General features: G+C 52.6%; 1 protein-coding gene across 1 annotated transcript in view; it reads right to left on the reverse strand.

Annotated features, from left to right (window-relative positions):
- The window catches only part of CNGB1 (cyclic nucleotide gated channel subunit beta 1), a 72402-nt gene extending 61610 nt beyond the window's left edge, over positions 1-10792 (reverse strand). Inside the window, exons 1-12 of the mRNA XM_061387344.1 lie at positions 10590-10792; positions 8133-8290; positions 7013-7070; positions 6631-6703; positions 5714-5834; positions 5564-5609; positions 5116-5152; positions 3545-3620; positions 3261-3300; positions 2746-2905; positions 1676-1751; positions 454-490 (exon numbers count right to left, since the gene is read on the reverse strand). Of these exons, the coding sequence (XP_061243328.1) occupies positions 454-490; positions 1676-1751; positions 2746-2905; positions 3261-3300; positions 3545-3620; positions 5116-5152; positions 5564-5609; positions 5714-5834; positions 6631-6703; positions 7013-7070; positions 8133-8282 (874 nt within the window). The 5' untranslated portion in view covers positions 8283-8290; positions 10590-10792. The remainder of the gene's footprint in view (positions 1-453; positions 491-1675; positions 1752-2745; positions 2906-3260; positions 3301-3544; positions 3621-5115; positions 5153-5563; positions 5610-5713; positions 5835-6630; positions 6704-7012; positions 7071-8132; positions 8291-10589) is intronic.
- Between the last annotated feature and the right edge of the window lie 5631 nt (positions 10793-16423).

Consider the following 16423-nt stretch of genomic DNA (forward strand, 5'->3'; position numbering starts at 1 on the left):
CAGCTCAAGGCGTCCAGTACCCCCATAGAAAGCCCATCTCTCTCCTTTCACCCCATAACCAGGGACTCTGCTGAGCCAAACCCACTAGCCCAGGGGACCATGGGACACTCTCTCCAGGGCTTCCTCGCAGGAAGGGAGGCTCATCCGACTTGATCTCAGAATTATTTTTTCTGGATAGAAGCTGGCAGGCAGGCCAAGTTCCTGAATATGTGCCCATCCCCTCGGCTCCCCGGTCCCCAGGAGGGGGTCTCCAACCGCCTCTGATTCTGGGCCAGGCTCTGGCTACCCGGCCAGGCTGACCTGAAGTGTGGCCTGCAGAGCGTGGGCTCTCCCAGCTCCAGGTCTGGAGACTGGCTACCCCAGCCATCCCCATGTCCTTGCCTGGCCCATACGTACTCAGACCAAACAACCCCCACGGAGACGCACACAAGGACCCACTGAGGTGTCACTTACTGGTCTGCACGTCACATGTCACTGGGGCATCAGACTCCTGTATGGGGGGAGAAATGGGGAAACAGTTTCCGTGGGCTCCTTACCGGCCTTCCTGCTTCAGTCAGCACTCCTGGCGCGCCAGGAGTAAGAGGGTCTCCTCACAGCATCCGAGACACTCCCTTCCCCTTAGAGTGGCCCGCTGCACTCGTCATTCCCCTATCAGGCTCACCGCTTGCCTGGTCCCACCTCAGCTCCTTTGCCCAGGTGGGCACCTGCCTTGGTTGCCCTCTCTCTGGTTCTCTATGCATGAAAACCCTCTCCCATCCTCCCCTGAGGGTTCTCTCAAAGCTCCATCTGCACGCAGGCCTCTCCCCGCCAGCCCATCCTCAGAGACCCCCACTCAGTCAGTGCATCTTCACCCACTAATCATTCCTGCTGCTGGACACCCCCCATCCCTCCTCTTGGGGAGCTCCAAAGCTGTTCCTTCCTCTGCCGCCCACAGAGGGTGTGTAAACATGGAGCCTGAGGGGTCAGCCGGCAGGGAAGCAGTCCTGGAGCTTCCTGTCCACCTTCCACTACAGGGGGACTACCACCCAGGCCTCCCATTCCAGATGCTTCTATGAAAATGTTCAATTGTGTCCAAGGGAGAAAGGCCAGGCGGCGGGTTCTTGGAGAGGGCAAGGTAGGGTGCCCTGCTCCCCTCTCCAACCCATGTGGGAGCTCTAGATCGTCAGAAATGCACACAGGGCCTGGTGGCTTCCCACGAGCCCCACTTCTTCCTAGAAGATTCCGGGCCTTGCTTGTCTCTGGGCCTTTGCGCATACTGACCTCCTGCCTAAAGGACCCTTCCTACACCAGCCCCTTCATTTTCACCCACCCTCTTCTTACTCCTCCTTCAGGTCTCAGCTTGCAGGCCACCTCTACTAGGAAGTCCTCCTTGATGGTCCTGGGAGGCTCCTCCTCTGCATCCCACATCCTCCCTGCTCCCCCCATGGAAGCACCTCCCCAGTGACTATGACCAGCGGGCAGGCAGTCACTGTGGTTACAGTGACCAGAGAGTGTGTGTATGTGGAATGGACATGAGCCATGCAGACAGGCAGGCTAGGGGGGCTGAGTTCTTGTTGCAGGCTCCCATCTTCCGTCTGTGCCCTCCCCGACCAGGGACAATCTCACCCTTGTCTGAGCTCCCAGGACCCTCCCACCACCACGACCCAGGACCCCTACTCCCCCAGACAGCACCCACCTGCTCCCCACCCTTCCCACGGATCACTGGCTGTGGCAGGGCCATCTCCAGCCTGTGCAGGATCCATGCCATCAACCTGCAAGTGGGAGAGAGAGAAGGGGCCATGTCCAGGCAGGAGAACTCATAGGAAGACTGAGGCTAGAGTCAGACCCCTCCCCAAGGCAGGTAGCAACCCGCCAGAAGATGAACCAGAGCCCAAGTGCCCAGGCCTGAACACCGCTGCCCCATCCCTGGCCTCCCCAGGTGAGCCTCTGGTGACTGTTCAGACCCCAGCAAGTAACTCAGTCCCCCGCTACCCTCCACCCCACCTCTAAGATTCATTTCCAGCCCCTCACTCACTGCCAGGGTGGGAGCACTTAGCAGTACCTATCTTGATTTTATTTTTTTGGCCACATGGCATGAGGGATCTTAATTTCCCAACCAGAGATCAAACCTGTGTCCCCTGCACTGGAAGAGTGGAGTCCTAACTACTGGACCACCCGGGAAGTAGCCATCCTGATTTTAAATGCGTGTATCCTTTGAGCCAACAACTCCATTTCCTCTGATTCGCTTGCACATGAACGCGATGATGCCTGTACAAGTATATTATCTGTTCCAAGAGTGGAAACCCACCTAAATGTCCACCGAATGGTTAAATAAAAGCTGGTACATGGGTATAATGAAGTAGTATGCAGCTGCGGAAAGAGTGGAACTGACCTTTATGTGTAAAAACCACCTCTAAGATATATTTTTAGGTTAAAAAAAAGTGAGATGAACTGGAATCTACTACTAGAGTCTAGCGTATCTAGAGTTTGCTGCTGCCGGGTATGTACGTTTGCAGGAGAAATGTTCTCCGAGCTCGTCTGCATCTCGGAATTGTGCAGAAGCAGGAGAAGCTGCAGATGTGATGGCCCAGGGAGGGGGCGCTGCAAACCCGCTGGAATTTTCTCCCAGCTGCATGTGTTACTTTTCTAATTTAAAAGACTTGTTTTGGGGGGGCAGGGGGGTGGTGGGTGGGTGGGTGTGGTACTGGGCTGGGGCCAGGCACTGAGCCTGCTGCCTGTGGGAGCAGAGGTGTTTGAGGGGCTCACCTGGCAGAGTCCTGCGGGGGCGGCAGGGAGGAGGCTTGAATAGTGGGCTGGGGCTCTGGGATTGGTTCCTCCTCAGGCTCCGGGGGGCCAGGAGCTGGCAGGGAGGGGCTCTCCTGGGCCTGCGGCATGGGCTTGATCTCCAAGGTGGGTCCTGGGGGCTCTAAGTAACAGAGAGGAAGGGAGTAAGGATGACATGGCGGGGCTCCATGCAACCCCTAAGGGCATGGGATCCAGATTCGAGGTGCCAATGTGACTGAGTGGGGAGCCCTTCAGGACCATGTTAACTGCCCCCATCCTCAGACAGACATGGAGCTGAGGTGCAGGGCCTTGTCCAGGCCTTGACGAGGCCGTCCCCGGCTTCCCAGCCTGGACTAGGGAAGGGGTTTCAGAGTTCCCACAACAGCCAGTTCCCTGCAAGCTGAACCACTCCCCGAGCACCCTTGGAGCCCCATTTGTACCCCCAGCCCAGTCTGTGACTATCCCAGGCAGCCCCTCCCCAGGTCCCTTCCTTGTACCTGGACCCAAGGCAGCATCTGTAGGCTCATCGCTCCAGCCCTGGGTCAAAACAGGAAATGACATGACGGAGGAAGAGGTCAGGTGTGCTCAGGCCCTGGCCAGCCCCGCCCACTCTTCCCCTCCACCCATATCCCCTCTTGCAGCCACTCCTCCCCACTAAGGACCCTGCAGGGAGGAGAGCACCCGTCCCCCACCAAGGGTCCCAGGGGTAAGGAGCACTTGCTGGAGTAGGTGGGCCCTTCCTGGGTAGTCAGCTGCCTGCTCTCCCTTTTCTTCAACTCACCTCAGAGATTTTCGGGGGCTGAGGCAGCATTTTCTCCAGATTCTGTTCGAACCACCGGAGGAGCCAGGGCCCAGGCCTGCAGAGGGGCCAGCGGTCAGCTGAGCAAACTCAAGTGATCAGCCCTTCCCCGGCTCCTGTTCTGCACAGTGGGGACCTGGGACTGCATACTCTTAAAGGGCTTCCAGTGGTAGGGGACTTCCGCCAAACTGAAATTCTGACCCAAGGCTGGACAAGGCTCTGGAACCACAGGCCCAGCCTTGGCCTCCTGGGCAGCAGATGAGAGTTGGGGCTGCTTGTGGACATGAATGCAGCATGGGGGTGAGGGGTGCTCCCTGTGACTGGCACAGAGAAGTCTGGCTTCATGGGTATGTGAACAGTGTGGTCACACAGGGCCCCATACTTAGAAAGGCTCATGTTTGGTTTAATGCTCTATTGTCACCATCTTAATCCTGTATTTTCATTTTGCAGTGGGCCCCACTAATTACATAGCTGGCTCTGGGATAAACACTGGGTCCCCAGATCCATCTATTCCAGGCAGCCCCACTCTCTTCAGGGAAGCTCCATGCTCCCAGGGGAACCCATCTCCCAGGTGTGGCCCAAAAGAAAGCTGTCAAGTCCTCTGGATGCCTTCATCCTTAATGGCTTTACTGGTCTCACTAGTCTCCAGAGTAACCCTGGGGATCCATGACCTAGGCAGCCTCCAGGGGACAAAAGAAATAGAAAGAAAGCGGGAGCAATGAGTCAATGTATGAATGGTATGTGTGACTGTATATTCATTCATTCATCTCTTCTGTGCTCAGTCGGCTTTGTACAGCAGGCACTGTGCTGGTCACTAGGGGTTTGGCAGTGACCTAGACAAACACACCTGAGTTCAAGGACCCGACAGTCTAACAAGGCACAGGCAGGTGGAGCTCAGTGAGGCCCCTCCCAGGAGTAGGACATGGGCTCCCCCATTTGCCACAGTCACCACCCAGCCTGCCACCCTCTCAGTCAGTTCTGAGAAGTCAGAGCAACTGGAGCAAGAGTGTCAGTCGCTCAGTCGTGTCCAACTCTTGGTGACCCCATGGACTGTAGCCCACCAGGCTCGTCTCCAGGCAAGAATACCAGAGTGGGTTAGCTTTCCCGTCTCCAGGGGATCTTCCCAACCAAGGAATAGAACCCACGTCTGCATTGCAGGCAGATTCTTTACTGTCTGAGCCACCAGGGAAGCACCCTGAGAAGTCAGAAGCTGTGGCCAGCTGTGAGGCCAACTGGGCACCCTACTGTCCCCCATGGTGGCCCAGACCCTGCCTCTGGGCACCCACCTCCATGTGGCACCCACCTACACAAGGCCCACCCCTAAGCAGCTCACCCCTGCCTTGGCCCCTATCCGAGGATCTCCCAGTAATGAACACAAAAATCTATGAGCAGCACAGGGCCCATCATCCCCATACTGTGGATGACAAAAGTGAGGTCCAGAAAAGACGAGAGGCTTGTCCAAGGTCATACATAGAGGTAGGGGTGGACCCTGGGCTCTGGGCATGCTGAGCCCACCACACACACTACAATGGCGCTCGGGGACAGGGACGCACCCGGGGTCTTCGGCCCTGGAGGGTTCACTGGGTTCATCTGCAAAAGAAAAGAAGCCTGTCAGCAGCAAGAGGCCTGCCCAGAGCCCCCGGTCAACCCAACTCAAACCCAGGTTTGAACCAGGCCTGAGACAGATGAGCTCTGGCCCCATGGACTCTTTCCCCAGAGCTGGGCCCAACCCAGCAGCCCCTCAGTGCTCAGTTGCTCAGTCATGTCTGAATCTTTGTGACCCCATGGACTGTAGCCCTCCAGGCTCCTCTGTCCATGGGATTGTCCAGGCAAGAATACTGGAGTGGGTTACCATTTCCTTCTTCAGGGGATCTTCCCAAGCCAGGGATTGAACCTGCATTTCCTGCATTGGCAGGCGGACTCCTTACCACTGAGCCACTAGCGAAGTCCTAGCAGCCTCTAAAGCCACCACTATAATGCCATCCGGCCTCCTGTCCTTACCTGAGCCCCCAGTGCCGCACTGCCCAAGGATCTGTGCTCCTGCCTGCTGAGAAAGACAGACAGACAGACGTGGGCAAAGGATACAGGTGCGCTGACCTCCGTCCCGCCCCTTACCCGCTGACCCACCGCAGCTCCCAACCCCAGCAGTACCTGATCTGGACTCTCCAGGCCTGCAGCAATGTTCTGGGAGGGCCTGCTGCTGTGGGCGGGCTGCGGGACAACCTTCTCCACACCCTTCCTGAGCCAGGTCAGCACCCAGCCTCTGGGACCGCTGAGGGACAGAGAGACTGGCCTGCCCTCAACGCCCCCAACCCCTCCCTGGTCAGCATGGCAGTCCACAGCATCCTAAAGAACTTGGTTTGAACCCCAAGCCTCTATCTCCCACTGTGATTCTTCAGACACATCAACTCCCTTCAAGAGCCTCGTGTTCATCTCTGGAAAATGGGGGACACCAATGCTTGGCGAGGCCAGGCCTGCCCCATGCCATTTGAAGCCCACCCTGCTGAGATACTCAGTAAAACATCAGCCAATTATCCTTGTGCCCAGTTAGCCTGGCTCCAGGGGGCCCCTCCTGCACTTGGCTCGTGTCTTGTGTTCTGGAAGGGTTGAGGGTTTCCTGTGGGGTGTTGTGACAGAAGCTTGTGAGCCCAGACAGAATCACAGACTCACCATCTGAAGCCAACCACCCACCCCCCACCACACACATGCTCACTGGGGCAACCACCCAGGGTCTAAAATGTGACCTTTTTGGGAGATTTCGTGGGAAAGTCTGGATTTCTGTCTTCATGGGGAAAATCAGAAGCTCTGGCCACACCAAATCTGCATTTCACCTGAGCACTGAGAAATCTCTGGTCCCCAGCCTCCATTTCTCTTGTTCATATGGTCGATTTGGCCCAGGAGAACCCCCTCCTCTGCCCGAGGCTCCCCTCAGCCAATTCCTAAGGTCACCTGGGCCTTTGCTTGGGAATAACTGCAGACCAAAGAGCAGTGGCCATCCCCGCCCCCTCAGTGGCTCCCTAGCTTGGGTGGGGGGCTGGCCCTGAGGAGAGGGGAGGGTGCTGTAGTACCTGTGAGCTTCGGGAGCCACAGAGACCTGAGCCTGGAGGGATGTGGGCGGAGTGAGAGCAGTCTCCTGGGTTCCTGGAAAGAGTCCCTCTGACTTTAGGACTAGACCCTCTCAGAGGCCAGTTTCTACCTGCTGGGGAGGTCAAGTCAGAGGCAGAGGAGAGGGGAGGGGAGAACCCTGAGGGAGTTGGAAGCCTGCAGTCCTACCTCAGCTCAGCTAGAAAGTCCCCAGGAGTCTGCCCTTAGCTTCCTGAGCCTCAGTTTCTTCATCTGTGAAATGGGTCTGCCAGCCTCATGGGCTGCTGCAGGGCTCTAAGCGGAGGATACAGCCCTTCTCCCTCCCCTCCCTCCCCCCACCCACCGGCCAGGGCTTCCAGCACTCACCCTGAGGACCCAGAGTAACCGCAGCCACTTCCTTCCCCACGCAGGGCTCCTCTGGTGGCTGGAGGGGTCAAACAGGGCCATGTGAGCCCCCAGTGATGCCAGCCCTGGTACAGGCGGAGCAGCCCTTGACCCACCCATGACCGAGCCCCAACAGGAACAAACAGCTCTATTCTCACAATGGTCTCTGAAATCCTAGGGCCTCACCTCCCACCTGGGACAAAGTGTCTCCCAGGTCTACCACCTGGCCCAGAAAGCTGCCCCACTCAAGTGTGCAAACACTTACATTTGCATATAGACCCAGACACAGATATTTGTTTGTACACATGTACATGTATATGCCAGTCACATAAACATACACACACACATATATAGGCGTATACAAATATACTTGTGGTTTTGCACTGACACACAAATATGTACTCATAAACACATTATTTCAGGTCTATTAACACACAAATACACACAGAGGTGTGCATACATGCACAGGTGCACAAAATATGTACATAAATCTAGAGCTGTCCCAGATGTGGACCAGGAACCAGTGGCAGTCTGCAAACTGTTACTGGTCCACAATGTTTAAGAGGTTTGCAGCAGTGTGTATATCAACACACTGCTTCCTTTAAGGAGAAAGTCATACTGCAAAACAATACCAGCTGAACTAAGCAGTGTGCTTAATATATAGTAGGTTTATCTCTGGCAAGCTCCTGGTCTCCTCCTGGACTAGCAACAAATGGTTCAGGGCCTGGCTACTTTGATTAGGTCTGTTTTAGACTCTAGAGGTTAGAAAACAATGGCCAGTGGGCCAAATCCAGCCTAGTGATTGTTTTTGCAAATAAAGTTTTATTGGAACACAGCCACCATGTTCATTCATTTATATATTGTCCATGGCTGTTCTCACACTACAGTGGCAGAATTGAGTAATTAACAGAGATAGCGTGACCTACAAAGCATAAAATGTTTACTATCTGGCTGATTACAGAACCAGGATACCCCCACCCCCCACGTTTCACTTTGGCCCCAACTTTCTCTGTTCTGGAAGCTGGGTGGGGGCAACTGATCCAAGCTGGGGATTCTCTGAGCAGCGAGGCCAGCGTGACCTTCCTGGCCCTTCAGTTCTTACCAGGGACACTTCCTCTAGCTCAGTCTCCTCGGGAGCTGTTTCAGGCTTCGGCTCCAACTCTGGCTCTGGTTCTGTCCCCTCCTCCTCTTGCTTGGTCTTCTGAGGGGTCCCTGGGGGCTGAGGCAGCACCCTCTGGACCCAGCCCAGCATCCTGACACCTGCAGGGGACAAAAAGTCCTTCAGTATCCCCTGAGAGCTCGCGGTTGCTGCCACCTTTCATGGGCTGCTTTTGTGAGTCACATGTTTCCCTTTTCACTCACCATCTTTAAAGTACATTTTTGCAGTTATACTTCCAGGTATTTTCCTTATAGAAGCATTCAAGCCCACACATATATGTGTAAAGAGGTGGGTCATGATTGTGTTAGAGAAAAAGATGAAAAATATCCACATATCCATCCGTGTGTTGTGTAGTCACTTAAGTCGTGTCTGACTCTTTTGTGAGCCCATGAACTGTAACCACCAGGCTCCTCTGTCCACAGGATTTCCCAGGAAAGAATACTGGAGTGGGTAGCCATTTCCTTCTCCAGGGCATCTTCCCAACCCAGGGATTGAACCCGTGTCTCCTGCACTGCAGGCAGATTCTTTACTGCTGAGCCACCAGGGAAGCCTGTAGGAGGCTGGTTATTGGGAAGTACCTAATTGTTCATCTGTAAGCAGAGCACAGACTAAATAAATATCCAATAATGGAATATTATGGAGCCATTGATTTTAAATAGATCTATTTGAACTAACATGGAAAGACCTACATGCTCCGGACTCCAGTCATGAGCAAATCGAGTAAATGCTCTATGCCTCAGTTTGCTTGTCTATAAAATGGGGACGTGAATAGTAGCTATCTTGTGGAGATAATCGTGAGGATAAAACAAACTGATGAGAGTGACTGGCACATGATGAGAGCTTAATAAATGTTGGCTGTGACTATTATTGGATGTCAAGCAAAAATGCTAATTTTAGATTATCATGTTCAGCAGAACCCCATTATAAATTTTTTAAAATACATGATGAGCAGCATGTGAATGGAAAATAACTTTTTTGTTTAATATATTATAAAAATTAGTATATTTTCATGATTTAGAAAATTTTAAGATAAAATAACAGGCACCCTTTTTCGTGGTTTACTGCGATAGCTACCTTACATGGGTTCTGATTCTGGCTTTATACATCTTTAGGGAATGGGCAGCCCTGACCTTATGATTACACCCCCACAGGATGGCCCAGCCCAGCGAGTATCACACAGATCAATATATGCAAACTCCCAGCCCTTATAGGACCTTTTTGAGGCTGTGCTGGCATGGTGTGGCCTCCTTCCCCTGGCCATGGGCAGCCAAGGTATTAGAGTGCTTCTCTGTCCCTCCATTGCCAAGGACCCTGGTCCAGGGCTGCAAAGGGCAATCACAGGCCCAGGATCCCTGCCCCAGGGCCCAGCTCCACACTGCCTGCCCTTCTGCTCATAGCCCCGACTTCTGTCTCCACTCTGGCATCAGCGGCCCAACTCCTCCTAAGTGAAGCTATGGTTTGGGGACACCGCTCTTAGTGAGGGGGTCAGATCCCTGGCTCAGCTGCCAACAATGTGAACCTGGGCCAGACACGACATCTCTGGTCTTCCCTTTCCTTGTTGGGTGTGGGGGTGTCGACACTGATTTCCAAGGTTGGCAGAACCCCACATGGCATGTTTAGGATGGCAGATTTCACCACCCCAGCCAGGCACAGGCAGCTCCATAAGCCACGATCATTCATCCTTGTTCTCACCTCCGCCTCCTCCTCAGCCTCAGGAAAATAAGCATTTTTTCATCACCGCTTTATAGCTAAGGAAATGGAGGCACAGAGAGATCAGGAGACCTGCCCAAAGTAACACAGCCAGTAAGTGACCCAGCTGCGCTTATGCTCAGTCTGGCCTGATTCCAAGTGTCCTACGTCTACCTGGAGGTGCTGACATTTGCCCAGGATTGGCTGCTTCTGCACCCCAGTGCTACGAGCCATTTCCCAGCAGGCAGCAATTCTGGCTTGTGTTTCTGAACCTTTTGGAAATGACTAGGGGAGCCTTCCCCACTCCAATTTTCCTTCTTTCCCCAGCCATTTCCTCCTGGATAGAAACACGTGCAGGTCCCTCCCGTCTTTTTGCCCTGTTGCTGCTGATTTCACATTGATGAGGGAGGCATAGGCAGGAAGGGGGCCTGGGAGTGATACTCAGAGCAACAATGGTACCTGGACCACCAGCCTTTCACAATCTTCCAGGGAAGCTGGGGGGATACAGATTCCTAGGCCCCTGTAAACACTCTGCAGGACCTGGAATCCATATTTCACAAGCTGCCTTGGAGATTCACTAAGGTTTGAGCCTCACAGGGAAAAATAGAAGCCTCAGGTTTCTAGCCTTGCCAGATTCTCCATATCTAAATGCCTTGCTGGGAGAAGAGCATGGAAGGGGTCCCACAGAGCTGCCACCTCACCCTGAGTTACCTGCTCGGATGCCGTCCACCAGCCAGGACTTGCCTTCTTCCTGCTTCTCTCGGATGGCCTCTCAGACACAGCGGGGATTAATTGGCAGCAGCAGGGCCGTGTGCAAAGGATTAGGAGACTCTAGAGAGGGTGGGGAGGTGGTGGTGGAAGAGAGGCGATCGATGCCAAGGGAGCTGTCAGCAACCCCCCAGGGGCCAGCAGGGATCTGGGCCTCAGGGAAGGAGCTCTACGCGACCCTGGTTGGGGCATCATGATTCCCCATAGACCTTGGCCAACCCACCTAGTGATGGTAGGAGAATAACTGCTTACAGCCCCCAGGGGACCCTGGGAGACTCCTCAAGGTGACAGGGGCTCATCAATCTCAGTCAGCAGTGGCAGCAGGCACATCCCAGCTCTCCAGCCCTAATGGAGGGACTCAAGCAGGGTCTTTCTGTCCCAGAATCTTCTGTAGCTTGGGCAGGGTCTCAGCACCCCTGCCTTGGGATCCATCAGAATGGCTGTAGTCCCAGGGCTGGGCCTTTAGGGAGGATCAAAGGACTGACTGCATTCAAGCCAGCCTCCTGAACTGAAGTCATACCCTAGAGGGGAGATGGTGATCTCAGGGGAGAAGGGGAGAGGAACAGAGACCCAGTGCAAAGGGGTTCAGTGAGGTGACAGGACCTGGGTGGGGGGCAGGGCGGTGGGCTGTTTAGCAAAAGGCAGGGGACTTAAAAAGCAGAGATATCACTTTGCCAACAATTTGTAGAGTCGAAGCTATGGTTTTTCCTGTAGTCATATACGGATGTGAGAGTTGGATCATAAAGAAGGCTGAGCACTGAAAAACTGATGCTTTCAAATTTTGCTGGAGAAGACTCTTGAGAGGCCCTTGGACTGCAAGAAGGTCAAACCAGTCAATCCTAAAGAAATCAACCCTGAATATTCATTGGAAGGAATGATGCTGAAGCTGAAGCTCCAATACTTTGGCCACCTGATGGGAAAAGCCCACTCATTGGAAAAGACCCTGATGCTGGGAAAGATTGAAGGCAAGAGGAGAAGAGGGCAAAAGATGAGTCCACTGACTCAATGGACATGAGTTTGAGCAAGCTCCAGGAGATAATGGAGGACAGAGGAGCCTGGTGTACTGCAGTGCACAGACTCACAGAGAATCAGACATGACTTAGCGACTGAACAACAGGGGACTTGACTTGATTATCTACAACATTTCTCAACCTTGCCTGTGTGCCAGGCAGTGTGCCAGCCCCTGCACACTGAGAAAGATAGAAATCGGACCTGCCCTCACAGAGCTTCTGTTCCAACGGAAGATTCAGAAATAAAAAAATTAAAGATGAATTTAAAAATATTGCAGATATGCTGAGTGCCATGAAAGAAACACACAGAAAAGAGACGTGTATGAGGTGGGGGTGGGCATAGGTGCCTCTACGCAGAGGCAAATATTTGAGCTGAGACGTAAGATTTAAGTGAAAGGTGTTTCAGATAGAGGACACTGGAAGGGTGAATAGAGGTCCTGAGGCTGAAATAAGCTTGGATGCCCCTGAGGGACAAAGTGGGACTGGGGGCTTAGTGGGGGCAGGGGAGAGTGGTAGGAGATGAGGTCCAGCACAAATCACGTAGGGCCTGTAAGCCACAGTCAGACGCTTGGGTTTTAGCTGATGGCCCATGGAAGCCCACGATGGTTCAGTTTAGAACAGGGGCCGGACACAATCTGTGAAGTTGCTCTCTGGTGGGCAGGTGTGGAAGCAAGAAACTAGTCAGGAGGTAGTGGAGGAGCAAGCCACTTTGTGACTGGATGACCCATGGGCTCTCCTTCTTATGCTAAAACTCAGATATGCAACTCACCCGCAAGGCAACTGGTATCAGAGAATGCTCTTTCTGTCAGCAAGGTTGGACACCAATGGCAGACCTCAAGGTGGCCCCGGCCGTGCTTTGTCAATACCTGGCTGCTGGGGATCAGCGCTCCTCCCCCAGGCATCTCCAGCCAGACCCCTTCTAGGAAGAGCCAGCTCTCCTACTCTTTCTGGGTGCCCAAGTGATGGCCTATATCATCGGTGACACCTCCTCAACAGAGGCCAGGGCAGAGGTGATGAGGCTTGGACTAGGGTGGCAGGAGAGAGAAAAGAGGAGAGGAGGGAAGAGGGTGGTATTGAGGGTGTTCAGCTTGGGAAGAGTTTTGGGGGAAAGTCATGAGCTCCACTTGGTTACAATGTCTGAGAGACATCCGAGTGGAAGTGTGCAGTGGGTAGCAAGAGGTTGTGTGAGTGTTGCAGTGGTGGCAGGGGTGGGGAGTGGGGTGGGGTTGGAGTTTAGGAGAGCCTGGAGATAGAAATTTTGGAGGCATCAGCTCAGCTTGTAAATGACAGTTAAAGTTGCAGGACTGATTGAATCCATTGTAAAGAAGAGAAGGACCAAAGATGATGCCTGGAGCACACTGGCTTGGTGTGATTTGGGGAAAAGGAAGAGGGGCTGGGAAAGGAAACTGAAGGAGCCGCTGGGGAGGGAGTGGGAGGACCAAGAAGTGGAGTGTGCTGCAGCCAAGACAGGTGAGTGTATTGGGAAGAGGAGTGGTCTCCTGGGACCACCAGGTGAGCAGAGGCTGAGCTGTGCCCCCAGGCGGGGCAACCTGGAGCATGAAGCGTGGGCAGTGGGCAGAGTCAGGTGGGCCTGGCTGAAGAGTAATGGGCTCTAGGGTGAGGAAAGTGAATGGGGCTCAGCCACACCCCCATTGGATGACTCTCCTAAAAATATACACAGATAGTAAAAAGCCAGACTCAAAAGATCCCAATGGTTTGTGCATACAAAGCTCAGAAAGAGCATTATCAGCCTGTCTTGTCTATATGGCTGCAAACGTAGATAGTGAAACTACAAAGAGAAGCAGAGGGGGTCTTCCCTGGTAGTCCAGTGGTTAAGACTTCACCTTCCAATGCAGGGGGTGTGGGTTTGATCCCTGGTAGGGGAACTAAGATCTGCATGCCTCAGGGCCAAAAAACATAAGACAGAAGCAACATTGTAACAAATGCAATAAAGACTTTAAAAATGGTCCACATTGAAAAAAATCTTAGGAATGAAAAAAAGAAAAGCAGTGGTTATGCTACTCAGCCACCAGACTGGTTACTTCTTTCAGGAGGTGGGATTGGAAAAGGGGCTGTGGAAGCTCCTAGGGATTGGCAGGGCTCTAACATGTTTTCTTTAGCTGACCTCAATTTTTAAAAACATTATCGTAGTATAACTTGTATGCCATAAAATTCACCCATTTTAAGTGTACAGCTCAATGATTTTTAGTAAATTGACTGGACAATGCCACATCTACTTTCAAAAAATAAACTACTTCAGAGCATTTCCATCACCCCCAATAAGATCCTTCATGCTCATCGCTACTGATGCTGCTAAGTCGCTTCAGTCATGTCCGACGACCCCATAGACAGCAGCCCACTAGGCTCCCCCATCCCTGGGGTTCTCCAGGCAAGAACACTGGAGTGGGTTGCCATTTCCTTCACACGAAATGGCACGAAAGTGAAAAGGGAAAGTGAAGTCGCTCAGTCATGTCCGACTCTTAGCGACCCCATGGACTGCAGCCTACCAGGCTCCTCCATCCATGGGATTTTCCAGGCAAGAGTACTGGAGTGGGGTGCCATTGCCTCCGTCATGCTCATTAGTCACTCCCCATTCCCACCCCCAGGCCCAGGCAACCACTAAAGTGTTTTCTGTCTCTAAAGATGTGCCTTTTCTAGACATCACACACAGATGGACTGTATTATGTGTAGAGTGTTTTTGTATTTGGTTTCTTTCATTTAATATAATGTTCTGATGGTCGTTCACAGTGTGGCATGTATTCATAATTCTTACCTTTTTCATTCCCAAGAGTATTCCATGGTATAGATATATCACAGTCTGTTTATCTATTCATTAGTCAACTTAAATTGTTTCCATATTTTGGCTATTATAATGAATGCTTCTATGAACATCTGCATGCGAGTCTTTGTGTGGACATATATTTCTCCTGGGAAGATTCTTAGGGGTAGAATTTCAGGGTCATATGGTAAATTTAAGGCTTCCCGGGCGGTGCTAATGGTAAAGAACCCACCTGCCAATGCAGGAGATGCAAGAGATGAAGGGTTCCATCCCTGGGTCGGGAAGATCCCCTGGAGAAGGAAATGGTAACCCACTCCAGTATTCTTGCCGGGAGAATCCCATGGGTGGAGGAAACTGGAGGGCTACAGTCCATGGTGTCACAAAGAGTCAGACACGACTAAAGCGAGTTAGCACACACACACACTCATGGTAAATCTATGTTTCATGTTTCAAGAGACTGCTACACTGTTTTGCCAAGTAGTACCCCTCAACTGGTGGTTACAAGTCTCACTTTTTCAGTCATGTCCGACTCTTTGCAACCCGGTGGACTGTAGCCCACCAGGCTCCTCATTCCATGGGATTTCCCAGGCAAGAATACTGGAGTGGGTTGCCATTTCCTTCTCCAGGGGATCTTCCCGACCCAGGGATCAAAGCTGGGTCTCCCACATTTCAGGCAGATGCTTTACACTCTGAGCCACCAGGGAAGTCCAGTAATTATGAGTTATATTACATATTTAAGCACTTTTTAGATTTTGTTATTTTTTAAGATTTTTTTAACGTGGACCATTTTTAAAGTCTTTATTGAATTTGTTACAGTATTGTTTCTTCTTTTTTTTTTTATGTTTTGTTTTTTGGCTGGGAGGCATGCGGGATCTTAGCTCCCCAACCAGGGACTGAACCCACACCCCTTGCATTGGAAGCGCAGAGTCTTAATGACTGGACCGTCAAGGAACCCCTGGATTTTGTTATATTTTTAACTTTAAAAGAGTGAAAAATTTTCAATGAGGTGGTGAATGAAGTCAACTCTAGGAAATTTTTCTCTAAGGGGTGGAACTTGGAGATGCTGCTCTGGAGGCTGGATGGAACACTACACTTGAGGAGGAGCAGCTAGGGAGCCAAATCCTACAGGAATCTCACAGCAGGGGTCCCACAGACCATTAGGCTCAGCAAGTGGACAGGTGTATGCAAAGCACATGCCAAGATATGCAAATAAGTTAGTGTCTCCACAGGGTTCCCTCATGGGGCTGGAAGGATTTCCCACTTTCAGTAATTCTTTTTTTTTTTTGGCTTCACTATGTAATCTGCAAAGATCTTAATCCCCCGAACAGAGACTGAACCCAGGTCCACAGCAGTGAAAGCGCTGAGTCGTAACCACTGGGCTGCCCAGGGATCTCCCGCAGTGGTTCTGACCACTTCAGGGTGCTTGGCTTAGGCCCTCATGACCTCGCTTGGGGAAGGTGGGAGGGAAGCTGCAGGCCTACAGGGGGCTGGCCGTGGAGTATCACCTGCTAATCCCTGTCGTGCTGAGGCCACCAATCTCACTGATCCCCTTATGCTGACCCTGGATCCTGGCAGCCACTAATCTCCACCTCTGGAGCCTCAAGGACTGGCAGGCAGGGCAGTGCCCTCTTCTCTGAGGTTTGCAAGGAGAGAAACACCCTGCCAGTTCAGATACCCCTCCTGACAGGGCCCAGGACCCTTGCTTAACACAGATGGGAACTTTGAGGCCCAGAGAGAGACAGTGACTAGTCTAAGGTCACACAGCCTGCCCTGGCCAGCCCTACCATGGTTACCCCCAGGAAGCCCCAGCTCCTTGTCTGATTTTCTCAACATGCCCATCCTGTGTGAGCCCCAGAGACAAGCAACCTTCAGGCAGGCTGAACAAGGGGGCCAGTGTAAGGACCCAAGAGGGCAGCAGGCTCTTCTCCTCGGAGCCTGTGGTTGCCACGGTTGCCAAGGAGCTGGTGCCCTCACAATGAGCCTACAAT

The sequence above is a fragment of the Bos javanicus genome, chromosome 18 (assembly GCF_032452875.1).
Source record: "Bos javanicus breed banteng chromosome 18, ARS-OSU_banteng_1.0, whole genome shotgun sequence".
NCBI classification, from domain to species: Eukaryota; Metazoa; Chordata; class Mammalia; order Artiodactyla; family Bovidae; genus Bos; species Bos javanicus.